The sequence below is a fragment of the Anomaloglossus baeobatrachus genome, chromosome 11 (assembly GCF_048569485.1).
Source record: "Anomaloglossus baeobatrachus isolate aAnoBae1 chromosome 11, aAnoBae1.hap1, whole genome shotgun sequence".
Lineage (NCBI taxonomy): Eukaryota > Metazoa > Chordata > Amphibia > Anura > Aromobatidae > Anomaloglossus > Anomaloglossus baeobatrachus.
In genome coordinates, this window is record NC_134363.1 from 58,746,357 (window position 1) to 58,765,718 (window position 19,362).

General features: G+C 48.1%; 1 protein-coding gene across 3 annotated transcripts in view; it reads right to left on the minus strand.

Moving 5' to 3' along the window:
* Nucleotides 1-19,362, minus strand: part of LOC142256078 (protein kinase C delta type-like) — a 211,222-nt gene that overhangs the window by 22,866 nt on the left and 168,994 nt on the right. For 2 of the 3 annotated variants that reach the window (XR_012727479.1, XM_075327587.1), the window contains exon 1: nt 5,343-5,442. The exons of the other annotated variant lie outside the window; for it this stretch is intronic. Coding sequence is in view for 1 of the 2 variants with exons in the window: in XM_075327587.1 (XP_075183702.1) it covers nt 5,343-5,405 (63 nt within the window). In the remaining variant the exon portion in view is untranslated. Of the gene's footprint in view, nt 1-5,342; nt 5,443-19,362 lie in introns of those variants that run through there. 3 annotated transcript variants of the gene reach the window in all.

Sequence of the window (19,362 nt, forward strand, 5' to 3'; positions counted from 1 at the left end):
ATCAGGGTGGGGAGCAGTTTTTCTCCACTACAGCGCTCAGGGTACGTGGACTCAGCAAGAGTCCACTCTTCAGATCAATGTTCTTGAACACAGAGCAGTGTATCTTGCCCTACAATCCTTCCAACAGCGGCTGAAAAGCAAGCATATCCGACTTCAGTCGGACAGCTCCACAGCGGTGGCATACATCAACCACCAAGGAAGAACGCGCAACCGGCAAGCCTTCCACGAAGTCCGGCAGGTTCTGATGTGGGTGGAAGACACGGCATCCACCATATCCACAATTCATCCCAAGTGTGGAAACTAGGAAGCTGACTTCCTAAGTCGCTGAGGTGTGGCCGAAAGAGTATGGTCTCCTCACCCGGACGGGTTTCAGGAGATCTGGCGCCGCTGACAGAGGCCGGACGTCGATCTATTGGCGTCACGGCACAACAACAATGTGCCAGCTTCATGGCACGGTTTCACAATCATCGAGCTCTGGCGGCAAACGCCTTAGTTCAGCATTGGTCGCAGTTCCAGCTACCTTAGGTGCCACCTCTGGCATTGTTGCCCAGAGTACTGCGCTAGATCAAGACCGACTGCGGCCGCACCATCCTCGTCGCTACAAATTGGCCGAGGATGTGTGGTACTCGGTTTTGTGGTGCCTCACGGTAGGCTAACCGGGGGCACTACCAGACCAATCAGACTGGCTGTCTCAAGGGCCATTCTTCCATTTGGATTCTACGGCCCTCAACCGGATGGTGTGGCATTGAGTCCTGGAACCTAGTGTCGTCAGGATTACCTCAGGACGTGGTTGCCACCATGAGACAGGCTAGCATACCAACGTCCGCCAAGATTGACCACAGGACGTGGAAGATGTTCTTATCTCGGTGCTCGGCGCAGGGTGTTTCTCCCTGGCCGGTTGCATCGTCTATGTTTCCTTCCTTCCTGCAATCTAGGTAGGAAAATGGGTTGTCGCTCAGTTCCCTTTAGGGACAAGTCTCAGCGCTATCTGTATTTTTTCAGAAACGACGACTTCCTCAGGTACGCACGTTCCTACGGGGAGTTTGTCTTCTCAGCACTCCGTACAAGCGGCCGTTAGAGCCCTGAGATCTGAACAAGGTTCTAATTGCTCTCCAGATGCCGCCTTTCGAGCCTTTGAAGGATGTCTCCCTTCCCGTTTTTCACGGGAAGTGGCCTTCTAGTAACGGTCTCGTCTCTTAGGAGAGTTTCCGAGCTAGCAACGCTCTCATACAAACTCCCTTCCTGGTCCTTCACCAGGACAGGGTAGTTCTGCGTCCGGTTCCGGAATTTCTCCCTAAGGTGGTATCCCATTTTCATATCAATCAGGATATCACCTCACCTTCTTTGTGTCCTCGTCCAGTCCATCAATTTCAGAAAGATTTGCATCTGTTGGTTCTGGTGAGAGCACTCAGGTTCTACTTCCCGCATGGCGCTCCTGCGCCACCCGGATGCACTCTTTGTCCTTGTCGCTGGTCGGCGTAAACAGTCGCAAGCTTCCAGATCCACCCTTGCTCGGGGGCTCGAGGCACCAATTCTTGAAACCTACAGTTCTACTGGGCTTCTGGTTCTCTCAAGGCCGAAGGCCCATTCTACCAGAGCCGTGGGCGCATCCTGGGCATTACGGCACCAGGCTACGGCTCAGCAGGTGTGTCAGGCACCCACCTGGTCGAGTCTACTTACTTTTACCAAGCATTATCAGATGCATACCTACGCTTCGGCAGACGCCAGCCTAGGTAGATAAGTCATTCAGGCGGCGGTTGGCCACCTGTAGGAGAGAGCCGTTTGACGGCCCTATCATGAGGTATTCTTTTACCCACCCAGGGATTGCTTTTGGACATCCCAATTGTCTGGGTCTCCCAATGGAGCGACAAAGAAGAAGGGAATTTTGTTTACTTACCGTAAATTCCTTTTCTTCTAGCTCCAATTGGGAGACCCAGCACCCGCCCTGTTTTCTCGGGGTTTTTCTGTTTTTTCGGGTACACATGTTGTTCATGTGGTATGGTTCAGTTCTCCGATGTTTCCTCGGATTGAATTGGTCTTTAAACCAGTTATTGGCTTTCCTCCTTCTTGCTTTGGCACTAAAACTGGTGAGCCAGTGATCCCACTGGGGGTGTATAGCCAGAAGGGGAGGGGCCTTACACTTTTAAGTGTAATACTTTGTGTGGCCTCCAGAGGCAATAGCTATACACCCAATTGTCTGGGTCTCCCAATTGGAGCTAGAAGAAAAGGAATTTACGGTAAGTAAACAAAATTCCCTTCTTCTAAATAATCTGAATCTTGTCCTTGATAGTTTTAATACAGGTATGCATACCCTTTCTCCAAAATGTTTCTCACACATATACAGTATGCCCCACGCCTATTAACATGACTCTATATGTGTTACTTCGTCCACATAGGTGCTTTGTACCTTTAAAGCAACAGTTCACATATGCGAATGCGGACTATTTTCTGACATAAGGTATTATGATCTTCCCTGAATATGTATTTTACATTGTATGTCTGGATAGCATTGTACCAATTTTAGAGGCCTTTCTTCTCTTTCTTCATGCTTATATAGCTGAGTTCTATATCTCAATGTTATATTAATTATTACAATATCATGGCCCTATATATATATACTTTTCTACAGAGACTATTTACCCTATTATGATGAACTGCTATCCTCTCAGACAATACATGAAGTTCCCTCTAAGGGCGATAAGCATCTAATTATTGCACATTTGTTCTAGATAACACCTTGATTATCTGTGAATCATTACCTTTTGGTGCTCGCAGCGAACATTTCTCTATACTCATAGGTATGTGTATATACTTTGGTCAGAGGTATATTGGTCACATGTAACTCATTTGTATGTTCATATAAATGCATATATCTCTACCGGGGATTTTTTCTTCTCCTCATAGTACAATTGATACTGCCATGTAAATGCTCTTCTTCTGTACAATTGTACCATGTTTTTGTTTTCCTATGTACTTGACGTGTGTAATTGCACACATATGATACCCATGTAATATGTCATTACAATTGTATATAACTTTTTTTCTTTTTTCTGTATCTTGTAATTGATAGACAAAGTCCTTGAAAAAAAACCACTGGGTTGAAACGTCGGACAGGACAATGTCAACCATTTTTTCATGAGCAATATGAAAAATTAATAAATTCTTTTGAGCACGCAATTGACTTTTCTCATCTCTTCACTCAGTGTGCCGGAGTCTCTTTTATTATTTGACACGGCTCTGGCGGATCATCGCTGGATCCGCCGGTTCTTTGTATCCGCTAGTAGACTCTGTCCACGTCAGCGGGTCCTGACGCCTCGCTGGGATCTCAATGTGGTCCTTACCGGACTTTCTCAGTCACCCTTTGAGCCACTGTCCTCCTGTGCCATTCGTTCTCTTTCTCACAAGACTGCCTTTCTTGTGGCCATTACGTCTGCTCGTAGAGTCGGGGAACTTCAGGCTTTGTCTATTCGGGAGCCTTACCTGACCATCAGAGATGACAGCATTGTGTTTCAGCTGGATCCTTCCTTCCTTCCCAAGGTGGTTTCGGATTTTCACCGTTCCCAATCCATCATCCTACCTTCCTTCTGTCAGCATCCTCGGACTCCGGGTGAGGAAGTGTTTCATTCTTTGGACGTTCGTCGGATTGTGTTGCACTACCTGGAGATTACTGCTCCTTGGCGCCTTGATCATAACCTGTTCATCCAGCCCTTTGGTCGAAATAAGGGCAGGAAGGTGGCTAAGAGTACCGTCGCCAACTGGATTGTGCGGGCAATTAGAGACGCCTACCTCGCTCAGCATCTCTCTCCCCCTACCGGGTTTACGGCGCACTCCACCAGGGCTACCTCTGCCTCCTGGGCTGAACGGGCAGGGGCTTCTCCTGAGCAGATTTGCAAGGCGGCTACATGGTCTTCCCTCCATACGTTCACGAAGCATTACACAGCACAACAAATAAACACTTTTTGTCTGCTACTTGGCAAAAACCATGTGCGCTATACTAAATCGAATGCGCTGAATCCAAATCTGAAGTTAGTTTTTTTGTAGCACGTCAGGATATTAAGTTATTCCAATTTTTGTGAAAATTAAAATAAGCAATTAATAAAGATACAGAATCGTTATGTCCCACAGTTTCACAACATGTATTATCATTTTTATTGAAAAAGAAGTATAGGTAAATAAACCAAAAAACTTAAAAATCACTTATAGTAGCTTAAGAAATCTTTCTTGAAGATTTCATCATGGATTAGTTGGTGGATTTCAGGACCAATAAAGATTCCTGCTTTGAGTTTGGCCTCAGTTTTCAATGCACTAAACTTTTCCTTCAGATACTTAAATCCATTCCCTTGACGATCCATTGCTACTACAAAATTTTTCATTAGTCCTAGTTTAATGTGAAGAGGTGGAAGATAAACTTTAAGTGGATCGACAAGTGATTCGTGTTGAACATTGTGCTTAACAATCTTATGTTCATCTCTATTGGGCCACCGTTTAATTTTATAATGGTTGTTGTCATCTCGACTGTTCCATAGGCACAGAAAGCACATATGCTTAGTGTAACCTAACTGCAAACCAAGGACTAGTGCAACAACTTTGAGGTCAGCACAAATGTTCCATTGATGTTATGAATATTTAATCAATTTCAGAATGATCTGCATAGAAGCATAGGTCTCTTTCATTCCAACCGCATGTGCAATGGGGACAGATGGCTTTTCATTGCCATTGTGCAACAGAACAGCTTTCAAGCTTGCTTTACTAGAGTCTATGAACAGTCTCCATTGATCTGGAAAATGTCTACAACCCAACTCTAGCATAAGCCCATTCACAACAGTACAGAAGTAGACACCATTTTCCATGACATAGTATGACATAGCTATTCATTGTAATCCAGATAAATCGCACTACTAGCTTTAAAAGAAAACTTTATTGAACACTGTCCAACAGTTGTCTGTAAATCTGGTGTCAGCACTCCCTACATATAGCCATAACTGGTTAGTGCTGATATCAGCTCCCATACCTGTCTGGACATGCCCGGATAGGTCCGGGGAGGTCAACGAATAAGTGTAAGAATATGGCCTTTTCTAAGTATAACTCAAAATCTGGACGTGCTGTGCAAATTCTGAGTTCATATTTGGAATCAGCATGTTCAAATTAGTAAAGAACACATGTTTTACCCTCAGTAGCAAAATCATTGTTGTGCTGTGTTATCGTTTGGATCTGGATTCCAACAGGGATTTGGCTTTTGGCAGGAAGGTCCTGCAGGCTGTGGTCCCCCCCTAGGTATCAATTCTTTGGTATTCCTCCTATGCTGTCGTGGAAGGGACTAGAGAAATAAGAATTATTCTTACCGTTAATTCGGTTTCTAGGACCTTCCACGACAGCAGGTAATTCCCTCCCGCTATTGTATTCATTTCTTCATGGATATGTAGTACTTCTCATTGCTGTGGGTTCTTTGTAAGACACTGGCTGTGGGAGGTGGGAGGGTCCTTTTAAACCTCTCGTACTTCCTGTCCCAATTAGGGCGTGGAGAGACAACCTCCTATGCTGTCGTGGAAGGTCCTAGAAACCGAATTAACGGTAAGAATAATTCTTATTTCCTGGCTGCCGGCGCTTTAAATCGGCACCTGCAGCTCAGCGTGCACTGCTCTCAGCTGGGCTGCTTGTGTACGGATGTGCATCTGTGGGCGAGCTACTGAGCAACATGCTGAGCTCTGTCCACAGATGAAGAGACTGGAGGAAGAGGAGCTGCAACACCAAGGAACGCTGCATGTGACCCCCCCCCACCTACCCAAAGCTGTATGCCCCAACCCCCTCCTCACCAAATCTGTATGCCCCAGCAGCCCTCTCCTCACCAGAGCTATATGCCTCCAGCCACCCCCCCCTCACCAGATCTGTATGCCCCCCAGCCCCCACACCAGATTTGTATACCCCCCAGCCCCCACACCAGATTTGTATGCCCCTTAGCCCCCACACCAGATCTATATGCCCCCCAGCTCTGTATGCCTCCAGGCCCCTCCCACCAGATATGTATCCCAGCCCCCCTCACCAGATCTGTATGCCCCAGCAGCCCTCTCCTCACCAGAGCTATATGCCTCCAGCCCCCCCCCCTCACCAGATCTGTGTGCCCCCCAGCCCCCACACCAGATTTGTATGCCCCCTTTCCCCCCATCGGAGCTGTATGTGCCCCCAGAGCTGTATAAGCCCCAACACCAGAGCTATATGCCCCTTAGTAATATCTATGCTACCAGTAATTTGTATGCCCCAAAGTAAAGTGTATTTCCCCCAGTAATGTGTATACCCCATAGTAACGTGTATGCCCCTCAGTGAAAAACACAGACGTTCTTCACTGACGTGTTAAACACGCATATGTCCCTTCATACTCCGTGATTCACAGCACACAGTGGTTGTCCATGTGCAATCCGTGATACCTGATCCGTACTCCGTGATTGCACATCCGTGGTGCTGAAGAGTCCCGCGATTCAGCACCCAGGCACCGCTCTCTCACCTCTGCAGCTACTTCCGGGTCGGCTCTGGCTGCATAAATGAATATGCATGCCATAATGAGCCGGGCAGGAAGAAGCAGAGAGCAGCTGCCGAACTCAGCATCGCTGGAGAAGGTGAGTTGAAAAAGCTTTTTATTTTAAATGTCCGTGTATTTCTGGTACGTGTTTCACGGATCACACCATAGTGTGGTCCGTGGGACATCAGTGATGGCAGAAAAAAACGGACATGTTTCTGTGCGGCAATCACGGATACGCATGTACGCCGCACGGAAACACGGTCAGTGAAAAATCACTGATGTGTGTGCAGACCCATTGATTATGATGGGTCTGCATAGGTCAGTGATTCTGGTACGTATAAAAACTAGCACATACATACCAGAATCACTGACATCTGAAACAGGCCTAATATTTATGCCCCCTCAAGTACTGTCTATGCCCCAAGACCCTCCTGTGATTTATATACTATAACCCCAGCTCCTCCTGTGATGTATATACTGTAGCCCCCAGCCCCTCCTGTGCTGTATATACTATAGCCCCCAGCCCCTCCTGTGATGTATATACTGTAACCCCCAGCCCCTCCTGTGTTGTATATACTGTAGCCCCCAGCCCCTCCTGTGCTGTATATACTGTAGCCCCCAGGCCCTCCTGTGATGCATATACTGTAACCCCCAGCCCCTCCTGTGATGTATATACTGTAACCCCCAGCCCCTCCTGTGTTGTATATACTGTAGCCCCCAGCCCCTCCTGTGCTGTATATACTGTAGCCCCCAGCCCCTCCTGTGATGCATATACTGTAACCCCCAGCCCCTCCTGTGATGTATATACTGTAGCCCCCAGCCCCTCCTGTGTTGTATATATTGTAGCCCCCAGCCCCTTCTGTGCTGTATATACTGTATATATATACAGTGTGTATATATATATTAGTATATAAAACCCCCATCCTCCCTTGTGATACATACACAGTGGTGTCAGTGTGCACTGTGCGTGGCTAGGTCTGTTAAAGTGATGCCAAGTGATCACATGCCAAGGAGGAGCTGTGATAGAGACAAGCGGGGTAGGTGAGTGCGGCTGCTGCCAGCTTCCCCTTATTATTACCTCCAATGTGTGTATATGTATGATGTATATATCTATGTATATCAGTGCAGATGACTGTGTATAGATTTGTCTGTTTATATGTATTTTAGGGAATTTGTCTTCAAATATGTACTGTATATGTGCGTATGCCTGTGCCCATGATCAGGACTCACTGTGTCCTGGAGGCAGCGGGTCCTGACCTGCGGGGCTGCACGTCTCCTCCGCAGGAGACCGCAGCTGTCTGTGCCCACGATCAGAACTCACTGTGTCCTGGAGGCAGTGGGTCCTGACCTGCGAGGCTGCACGTCTCCTCCGCAGGAGAACGCAGGAGACCACAGCTGCCTGTGCCCACGATCAGGGTTCAGTGCGCTGCGGTCTCCTGCTGTGTTCTCCCCATGGAGGATGCATGCAACTGCAGCAAACAATTGATATGCTGCAGTCTGGAAAGACGCTCCGCAGGTCAGTGTTTGCTGCAGAAAAAACAAGCACAGTGGGCACGAGATTTTTAGAAATCCCTCCACTGTGCTTGTACTGTACAATGCAGCGTTTTAGACACAGCAAAAACACGCTACATCCAAAATACTGCAAATACTGATCGTGGGCACGCAGCCTTATACAATGTGATCAGCAGTGCTGAAAAGGATTGGATGTGGGCGTGACAGATTGCAAAATGGGTGTGGTTAGGGGCGTGGCTTAAAATTGCCTTGCATGCCGCATACTTTGTCCCTCTTTCTCATCTTTAAATGTTGGGAGGTATGCAGTACCCCCTTTACGCTTCCTCTTTTCCAAGCCTGAAAGGAATCTTTTCAGAATAAGATAGACATTAATATCCTCGTTAGGCTCAAACGATCTTTCCTCAGGACAAAAAAACCTTCCAGTTTTCTAGGACAAGGGTTTTACCTCTCACCTTTTTCATGACCAGGATGTTTTTTACCTCAATGATATCCACTATGCTGACTAGTAAGGGCAGGGTACCAGGATTCTTGAAGTAGCGGCTCCAGATGACAGGTTTGAGGAGAGCCACGGGGAAGGAATTGGGGATAAGGAGGCCAGAAGCTTAAGCTTGTAGGATATGGCATTAATTTGTGTAGTGTCTGGTTCCTGCCGGCGCTCCTGCTCCCAGTCACCAGAGGGGGTGCCCTTCTCCTCACCTGTCTCTTGGCCCCATATGCTCCATGCTCAGTCCCAGCACGGCATCCTGACACACTCCTGCTCCCAGGCCTCGACGGGGTTGCTGCTCTCCTCTCCTGCCCAGTGCTTCCACGCTCCTTTCTCCTGCCCCGGGGTGTGCCACAGCCTTCCCTGCTTCCTGGCCACACACAGGCCTTCAGTGCATCCCCTTAGTCTTCGCCTGTGGCCACGCCTCCTTTCTTAGAGGGCCGGCATCCCATTCCCCGGAAAGAATTTCATAGGTCACCTGTTGCCCTAAAGGTATTTAAATGCGTCTCTCCTGACAGAAGGCGCCTGAGGATCATTGCCTATAGTGCATTGCTAGTTCTTAGGTCCCTGTACGCTACTGTGTCAAGTCCTTGTACCAATCTTGTGTATCTAACCTCTGTCTCATCTTAGAGCCTGCTCTCTATCACCTCTGTGCCGACACGCATGAGCCATCACCGCTGTGCCACCACATCAGAGCCTCTACCCTTGTGCCGACATGCCAGAGCCATCACCGCTGTGCCGCCACATCTGAGTCTTCACCGCTGTGCCGCCACATCTGAGTCTTCACCGCTGTGCTGCCACCTCTGAGTCTTCACCGCTGTGCTGCCACCTCTGAGTCTTCACCGCTGTGCTGCCACCTCTGAGTCTTCACCGCTGTGCCGCCACATCTGAGTTTTCACCGCTGTGCCGCCACATCTGAGTCTTCACCGCTGTGATGCCACCTCTGAGTCTTCACCGCTGTGCCGCCACCTCTGAGTCTTCACCGCTGTGCCACCACATCTTAGCCTTCACCGCTGTGCCACCATCTCTGTGCTGCTGCAATTAAGTACTCCAATATCGGACATTAAGAGATTATGTTTACAGGTCCCCAACTGCCGTGAATTTAGGCCTTCCTTTTGATGCACCACACAGTCCCTGTATAGGAATTCACTGCTGGTTGCACCATCGGGGGAGTCCAGTGCACGGTCTGGTGGGTCCACTCCCGGATGCTCGCTGCCCCTCGGCGACCGTAACAATTTTCTTGAGAATTCCAACAAAAAAAATAAAGAGGGGCCCCAACTTATAGGAAGACATCTTGAGGAGGATATATCTGGAAGGGGGTCATCCGGCACTCGAGAAATTAAAAAAATAAAGGAAAATTAAAGAAAATAAGAATGAAGCGAGCGCTTCATCCTTACCAAATCTCCGTGATGGCTGTACACTGCTCCTGCGGCCGCTTCTTCACTCCCTGGGCCGCTCATCATTGCTCATCCATATGCAGTGCTTTCCCCGCCCACCGGCCGGCCTGGCATCTGTGATTGGTTGCAGTTAGATGCGCCCCCAGCCTGTCTGACAGCATCTGCCTGCAACCAATCACAGGCGCTGTCTGCAGGTCAGTATCGTGGTATAAAAATAAATAGAACAAATGACGTAGGGTCCCCCCCAAATTATGATACCCAGCACAGATAAAGGGCTGGTATTCTCAGTCTGGGGAGACCCACGTTCATGGTGTCATGCCAAATTAGACATGGCCACCATGAATTTCTGGTAAACAGTAAAAAAAAAAAAAACACAACATATAGAAACATTTTTTTATTAGAAATAAAACAAAAAAATTTAGAGACTCCATCTTTTTTATAAAAAAAATCCTTAGTCTGACGTAGTTCACAGGGACAGCAATGTTAGCTCTGCTTCATCACTCTGTACAGACAAGCGGCTCTACAGAGAGAGAAGCAAAGAGAGCATTGTCAGCTCTGTTACATCGCTCTATACAGAGCGAGAAGCAGGCTGACAGTGAGGGTATGATTGCACTTGTGTGTCGCATTGTATCATGGTCTGTCGCTCTCAGGACAGGAGCGCCTCAGCTACATGGAAATACATGCAGCTAACTGCTCCTGTAGGGAGATTGTGCGCTGTGATGTGATGCGACACTCGCACAGTGACAGTCAAAGTTCCGTTAATAGGACCTTTGATGACGTCATAGCCATGTGACCAGTCTGTAAGCCAATGTCTGTACAACATTCACACCAGACTGTTCACATGGCTATAACGCCACGGAAGGTCCTTTAACCCGGGGGCACAGTAATGATTGGACTCGGAAGCAGAAGCGGCCAGGAGACAGAGCCTGCAGGACGCGTTGCCTGACCTGTAATTATAATGGCAATGTTTATTATTATTAACTATATTCTATATATATACAAACGGTGGCTCAGTGGTTAGCACTGCAGTCTTGCAGCGCAGGGGTCCTGGGTTCAAATCCTACCAAGGACAACAACTGCAAGGAGTTTCTATGTTCTTCCTGTGTTTGCGTGGGTTTCCTCCAGGTTCTCTGGTTTCCTCCCAGACTTCAAAGACATACTGATAAGGACTTTAGATTGTGAGCCCCAATGGGGACAGTGTTTTCCATGTATGTAAAGTGCTGTGGAATCACTAGCGCTATATAAAGGAGTAAATATTATTATTTTACAGCCCCCCCCGCCTCACCCCATAACTGTAAAGCCCAAGTTTGGTGATCGGACGCAAGTTCGCGTTATCTCGATCCAGATCTCAATCTTTACAAAACATTTGGGCGAGGCTCTCGATCCCGACCATCGGGGGGGGGGGGGTGAATCGCCCATCACTACCCATTACTGATCTATAAGTGAAAGTAAATAAACACAAGCACAAAAAAAAATCCAATCCTTTATTTGAAATAAAAGACAAAAAGCACCCTCTTTCACCACTTTATTAACCCACTAAACACCCCTCAAGGTCTGACGTAATCCATACGAGCTCCCACGACGCTTTCAGTACTGCTACATCTGAGGGTCACAGTGAGCACCATAGAAAAAGACTGCCCGCTGTGAGCTCTGCCCAGCAACTGAAAATAAGTTGTGCTATCTGCGGTGACATTACTCAGGTTAGCCGCAGCCACAGCTGGAGTCCTCCACCTGTGACAGCAAACAACCTGATTGACTGAAGTGAGCTATGCGATCAGTGGTGCCGTCACTCAGGTGATTTCAGGTTACAGCTGAAGTCCTCCACCTGAGACCGCAAATCAAGTCGTGACTGAAGTGAGCTGCAGGTGGAGGACTCACCTGAGTGATGTCACCACTGATAGCGCGGCTCACTTCAGTTACGGCCTGTATCTCACAGCGGTGAACCCATGACATCACTGCTGCGACACACGCCGTACTGCGGGGCCCATAGCTGTGACGTCACTTGTTCACCCAAGTTCATTCTGATTGCGCGGCTCTGTCTGCACTCATAGCTGGCAGTCATGCTCTATGGCTGCTCACTGTGACAGGACAGGGATGTAGTAGAGCTGAATCGCCGTAGGACCTTGTGTGGATTACTTCGGACCTGCAGGGGTGTTTGGAGTTAAAAAAGTGGTGGAAGAGGGTGCTTTTTGTATTTTATTCCAAACAAAGGATTTTTAGGGTGTTTGTGTTTATTTATTTTCACTTACAGATTAGTGATTGGGGTGGGGTCTCATAGACGACAGCCATCACTAATCTAGGACTTAGTGGCAGCTATGGGCTGCCATGAACTCCTTATTACCTTGATTACCATCGCACCAGGGCAACGGAAAGAGCAGTGTTCAGCGCCAGAATTGGCGACTCTTATGGCTGCGCCGCTTCTAGGGCGGCTGTGTGCTGCTATTGTTAGGCTGGAAAGGGCCAAGTAACCATGGCCCTTCCCACCCTAATAATATCAGCTCCCAGTTGTCTGCTGTACCTTGGCTGGTTTTAGAAAAATTGGGGTGACCCCACGTCATTTAAAAAATAAATAAATAAATAAATCAAATACTTAAAGTATGGGATCCCCTCAATTTTTCATAACCAGCCAAGGTACAGCAGATAGCTGAGGGTTGCAGCCCACAGCTGCTGCTGTTCCTGTGCTGGATATGAAAAATGGGAGGGACCCCGCATCATTTTTTTTACAAACAAAAAAAAAAATTAAATAAAAAAAAAAAAAAAAAAACAGCTAACCAAGCTAACTATCCCTCTATTGAGCTATTCTGTTGTTTCTTTCTATCTATTCTGTTCTTTCTTATTACTCTATATGTTCTTTCTTTCTATCTATTCTATATGTTCTACTTATCTATCTATCCATCTATCTATCCATCTATTCTTTCTATTTTTTCTATTTATTCATCTATTCTAGCTATCTATCCATTATCCTATACTATTATATTTTGTTTCTCCATTAAAAATTGCATTAACAAAAACGCACCAAAAACGCATCAGAAACGCTCCTACATTACATTACAAGTGGGGGGTTTTTTTACATTTCCAGGCTCTCTATGACAAGGTGCAGTTTTGATTGCAGTTTTGGTTGCAGTTTGTGTGTATCACAAACTGCAGTGTGCGCATGTCCTGTAGCATTATGCACAAGTGACCACACGTCTGCCTACATTTGGTTGCATAGGTATATGCTCCGATGCCTCTATACTTGATTGATGGATGGGGGACTTACCTCGATTCTTAAAGGGAACCTGTCATCAGAAATTTAGCTATAAACCTAAAAGTTACCCCTTCTGCAGCTCCTGGGCTGCATTCTAGCAAGGTTCCTCTAGTTTTTCTGGCCCCTTTTATACCAAAATAAACACTTTATAAAGTTGTACCTTTTCGTATGCAAATTTCGTAAATCGTCCATGGGGCCGGGCTGCCTCGTGCCCGTTACTGTCCTGCCGATTTACACCGCCCCCGAACGCTGAATTTCAAACCTCAGGACACCGCCCCAGGGCGCCCGGGGTCCCGCGCATGCGCTGTGCGACTGTAGCGGGACTGTGCACTGCGTGCACGTGTGACCGCTGGTGACGTTTTGCGCACTGACGAGGTTATGGACGGTGCTGTGAGTGTCATCAGCAAGTGCCGCCCATAACCTCGTGACCGCACTTTCTCCTCTTCCTCTCAGATGCTCGCCGCGTATCCCCGTTAGCTATGGTATCCTGCTCCGTTCGCTCCTCCCATCTATTTCCTGCTGCAGGGCAAGATGGGAAGGAGGTGACGTCGGTCATCTGGCCAGCGAGCGCTTGCGCAGAACGCTGGAGGAAGAGGGGAAAGTGCGGTCACGAGGTTATGGGCGGCACTTGCTGATGACACTCACAGCACCGCCCATAACCTCGTGCCTACACAAAACGTCACCAGCGGTCACACGTGCACGCCGTGCACAGTCCCGCTACAGTCGCACAGCGCATGCGCGGGACCTCAGGCGCCCAGGGGCGGCGTCCTGAGGTTTGAAATTCAGCGTTCGGGGGCGGCGTAAATCGGCAGGACGACAGTAACGGACACCAGGCAGCCCGCCCCCATGAATGATTTACGAAAAGTGTTTATTTTGGTATAAAAGGGGCCAGAAAAACTAGAGGAACCTTGCTAGAATGCAGCCCAGGAGCTGCAGAAGGGGGAACTTTTAGGTTTATAGCTAAATTTCTGATGACAGGTTCCCTTTAAGGATCATATAGTTTTCTCCTACTAAATTGTATGATATACTGACATCTCATGTTAATTTGGAAAAAATTGTTTCCCTTGTAAATATTTGTGTTTATTGTATCACATAGATCCATTTCCTTGACAAAGGCCCAGGATCAGGGCCGAAACGTTTGAAACTTGTCTTTTGCACCAATAAATAGCATAAAAAAACTACAGTTTTTCTATTTTTGCTTCCTATCATATGTGTGCCCGGATACTATTTTTCGATTTTTGACTTTTACTACAGTCCATCCTATCCAAGGTTACCTCATCTAGTACTTTTTTGTCTATTCCGGCTGAAGAGACACGGACCAGTGACTATGAGGAGTTTCTCAGAAAGCAAGTAGCACTTGAACTACATTGCACAACCTTGACAGAATATCATAAGACCCAAAGGATACCTCACGGACTCTGAGTCCCCTTACAATCTACCCTGTTTGCAGACACACTGCCTAGTTGTAACGCTCACCACCAGGGGACGCAGGTACACTGGAATGGTGTAGAGTTCCTAAGTGTAGTGAGGCGCTTGCCTGCCAGGGGTCACTAGTACCAAGGTGGGGACAGTCTGCAGTGTAGTCAATCAAGCCGAGTGTCAGAAGCCGGGAGGTCACGTCAGTACAAAGGAACAAGAGAATCCGAGGTCATGTGCAAGACGGTGACGTAACGTCAGGTACAGAAGAGGAGCAGAGCCGTGATCAGAGAACAAGTCAGAAGCCGAGAGGACACAAAGGTACAGAGGAGAGAACGGGGCCGGGGCCACAAAACACATTGAGGGTCAGGGAGACAGAGTCAGACAGCTCTCCCGCTGTGAAGCACACATTGCTGTGTGTGACAGCGAGAGAGCAATGATCTGAATGTGCAGGGAGCAGGGAGCCGGCGTCTGGCAGCCTGCGGTAAGCTGTAATTAAGATAAATATCAGGTAACCAAGCGAAGCCCTTTGCTTGGTTACCCGATATTTACCTTGGTTACTAGCGTCCTCTGCTCTCAGGCTGCCAGTTCCGGCTACCTGCTCCCTGCACACGTAGCTGGAGTACACATCGGGTAAATAAGTACAGCGGTTTGCTTATTAACCCGATGTGTACTCTGGCTAGGAGTGCAGGGAGCCAGCGCTAAGCGGTGTGCGCTGGTAACCAAGGTAAATATCGGGTAACCAAGGGAAGTGCTTTGCTTGGTTACCCGATATTTACCTTGGTTACCAAGCGCAGCATCGCTTCCACGCGTTGCTGCTGGCTGGGGGCTGGTCACTGGTTGCTGGTGAGATCTGCCTGTTTGACAGCTCACCAGTGACCATGTAGCGACGCAGCAGCAATCCTGACCAGGTCAGATCGCTGGTGGGATCGCTGGAGCGTCGCTAAAGTGTGACGGTACCCTTATACTCACTTATCCTGTATGATGATGTGTTAATAGTGTTTATTTATTGATGTTACTTTGTTGTGTACACCAAGGTGACGCATCTATCCTTGGACATATGGTAGTACTTTTGGCTCTGATCAGGTAACCCTTTGCTATGTAGCCCCAGTACTTTGATGGGTAGTAGGACTTATATCTTGTAACAAATATTTGCAATTGATACTGACATTTATTTAAAGCATTGATAGGCACGTTCTATAGATATTTATTCAATTGCATACATCTTGAGAAGCTTGTTACATTACCATTTCTCAATTGGGATTACTGCTGCATCCTTTTGTACTTTTATACATGGTCATACCCCCCTTATTCCATCCATGGGGGACGTGGTTTTGATAATTGTATGTTTTAATTGATTTTAATCATTATTGTGTGTGTTTTTGGATTTCGCAATAAAAATTATTTACTGAGGACCATAGCAATATTGTATCACTCCCTGGTTCGCGCGTCCATTATGCATGAGCTTTTGGTGACTTAAGATTGGCTCTAGGGAGTTAAAAATTGCCGCGTTCGAAGATTACATCTTACTGATGATACCCAACCCTAAACAAGTCCTAGGTTCACTTATACAAGACAACACAACTCTTACTAAAGGCTACTTTACATGCTGCGATATCGGTCCCGATATCGCTAGCGTGGGTACCCGCCCCCATCTGTTGTGCGACACGGGCAAATCGCTGCCCGTGCCGCACAACATCGCGCAGACCCGTCACACATACTTACATGCCCGGCGACGTCGCTGTGACCGGCGAACCGCCTCCTTTCTATGGGGGCGGTCCGTGCGGCGTCACAGCGACGTCACTGAGCGGCCGCCCAATAGAAGCGGAGGGGCGGAGATGAGTGGCCGGAACATCCCGCCCACCTCCTTCCTTCCTCATAGCGGCCAGGAGGCAGGTAAGGAGAGGTTCCTCGTTCCTGCGGCGTCACACATAGCGATGTGTGCTGCCGCAGGAGCGACGAACTACATCGTTACTGCTGCAGTAACAATAATCGAGAATGGACCCCCATGTCACCGATGAGCGATTTTGCACGTTTTTGCAACGATGCAAAATCGCTCATCGGTGTCACACGCAGCAACATCGCTAATGCGGCCGGATGTGCGTCACAAATTCCGTGACCCCAACGACTCCGCATTAGCGATGTCGCAGCGTGTAAAGCCCCCTTAAGTCTACTCCATTAGGAGCAACCTGCTTTGACAGAGATCTGGAGATTGTGAACTATTTGTTACAGCCGAGGATAGAAAGTATACCGGCCATAAATGACAACACACAGGAAGGGGGAAGGAATGCCTTATAGCTAGGGAATGGGGGAAGTGGTGACCCATGACTATGCCATGCAGCTCACCCTCATTGCCCTCACTGACCCTATACATGTTCTGCACCTGTGGCCGAGCTGGAATACCTGTGACCCTATTTCACCCTAGCAAATAGGCCCTAAGTAAAGCTGGGTTCACACATAGCGACAGCGACAACGACATCGCTGTTACGTCACCATTTTCTGTGACGTAACAGCGACCTTGTAAGTCGCTGTTATGATCGCTGCTTAGCTGTCAAACACAGCGACGCAGCAGTGATCATAACGTCGCTACATGTGCAGAGAGCAGGGAGCCGCGCACACTGCTTAGCACTGGCTCCCTGCTCTTCTAGCTACAGTACACATCGGGTTAATTAACCCGGTGTGTACTGCCGCTACATGTCCAGAAAGCAGGAGCCGGCAGCACAGGCAGCGTGAGAGCGGCGGAGGCTGGTAACGAAGGTAAATATCGGGTAACCACCTTGGTTACCCAATGTTTACCCTGGTTACAGATTACCGCAGCTGCCAGACGCTGGCTCCTGCTCTCTGCTCGCTTCATTTCGTCGCACTCTCGCTGTCACACACAGCGATCTGTGCGTCACAGCGGGAGAGCAACAATAAAAAAAACGAATCAGGGCTGTGTGTAACGAGCAGCGATCTCACAGCAGGGGCCAGATCGCTGCTCAGTGTCACACACAGCGAGATCGCTAATGAGGTCACAAAAACCGTGACTCAGCAGCGATCTCAGCAGCGATCTCGCTATGTGTGAAGTACCCCTAAGGATGGAGGGTATGAGCTCTTCGTCAACACCACTATCACTAAAGGAGGACACTAAAGGAGGACACAAGGGATCAATACAGGGGAAACAACAGCTATCACCAGAGCCCTGGTAGATCGCAAAGATAAACACTTATCTGAGCCACAACAAGCACAGAACTCTGAAGCAACCGAACAACAAGACTTCTCCACAGCTCAGTCAGGAACAAACTATAAACCGCACCCACATATCCCCAGAGTGAGGTTTATAAAGGGAGTCAGAGGCTGGTAACAGAGAGAAAAAACTGACAGGTTCCCTGGGTCCTAGACTCTGCTGCTTTAGAAACAGGGAACTGTCAGATAACAACACAAGCTGCCAATCTCTGGGATTTTGGTACACTTGCCGCCACTGGATTGTCAGCCGGCCTTGACACATTTGTGACACCTATTTGGTTATACAATTAATTGAGATAAAACAGAGGTAATGATGCTTCAAGGCCCTCCCAAGCCGTTATGGGCATCAAGTTCTCCCTGCCAGTTGACTACCTGCTCTTTAATATATTTGGGAGTGAATGTGACGAGGCACCTGGCTACATTATATAAATCTAATATCAAACTGTATATCTGTAAAGCGCCGGAGAGGGGCAATCGTGGGCGAGGTCTTTGCAGAGGTCCTCAACCCACCCCGACACAGTACAGACACGGGGGGCAGAGTGAAGTAGGTGTTATGTGGTAGTGGTGTGGAGGTACTTCTCAGCTGCTGTTGTTCTCTCTCTGGGTCCCGTTCACTTCCATGGGCCTCGTGCCCCGTGCATCTAGTAAACAGGCGACCACTAGGTAAAACTTGCAAAACTTTATTGTGTAGCAGTTCAACAGACATTTTCCACTTCTTCATTACAGAGTCATCATCAACATTATCATCCTTCAAATACTTTGGTTTTAACATCCGGCTCAGCCTTGCTGAGACTGCCAATGTGGGGTGACTAACTCTCCCAGCATGGTGATGGCACACTCGGCTAACGGATGGGTAGACCACTTGCCTTACCGCCGCAACTGCTTTCCCCCAGGTACCAGCAGATGACGCCTCCGGTAGGAGCACCCCTTGACTTAGGTCCCATTGCAATGGAGCCCTTGCTACCACTCTGCTCTTCCCTCCTCTTTCCTTCAGTCTCTGTTCCGGTAGCAGGGACCAGGGGATGGTGAAGGTTTGGGCTTCCTCCAATCCTTAGGTCCTGTCCCTGTCACCTCCACTGTCCTGCACTTCTGCTTCTGTCCCTTCTGGACTCTTTCTCTTGTTCCTTACACTAGAACAGCTTCTTCCTATCTGCTGCCCTGCTCTGCTTCTAAGCCTTGTATCCCCTCCTATCCTGGGGACCGTCCCTCCCTGTTTAACTCTTCCTGTCCTGTCATGGCCCAGTCCATCCCTTCTATCTAAGGAACCCAGGACTCACGACTCCCACTGGCTTCCAGCCATACTACCCAGGGAGGAAAGAATTAAAACACACATTAATACAAATAACACATTCAGTACCATTAGTCACCAGCGGGGACGTGGGGGCGGTAGAGGGCTAGTCACCCTCTTACATATTGACATTTTAGAATCCACTTTGGTTAAATGGAAACATTTCAGTTTATCATATCTGGGTAGAGCTAATTACATTCAAATGACAGAATTTCCAGGTTTTCTTTATCTGTTCCACTCTCTCCCAATCTATTTGGCTCCCTAAGGAGGAAAAGTGAA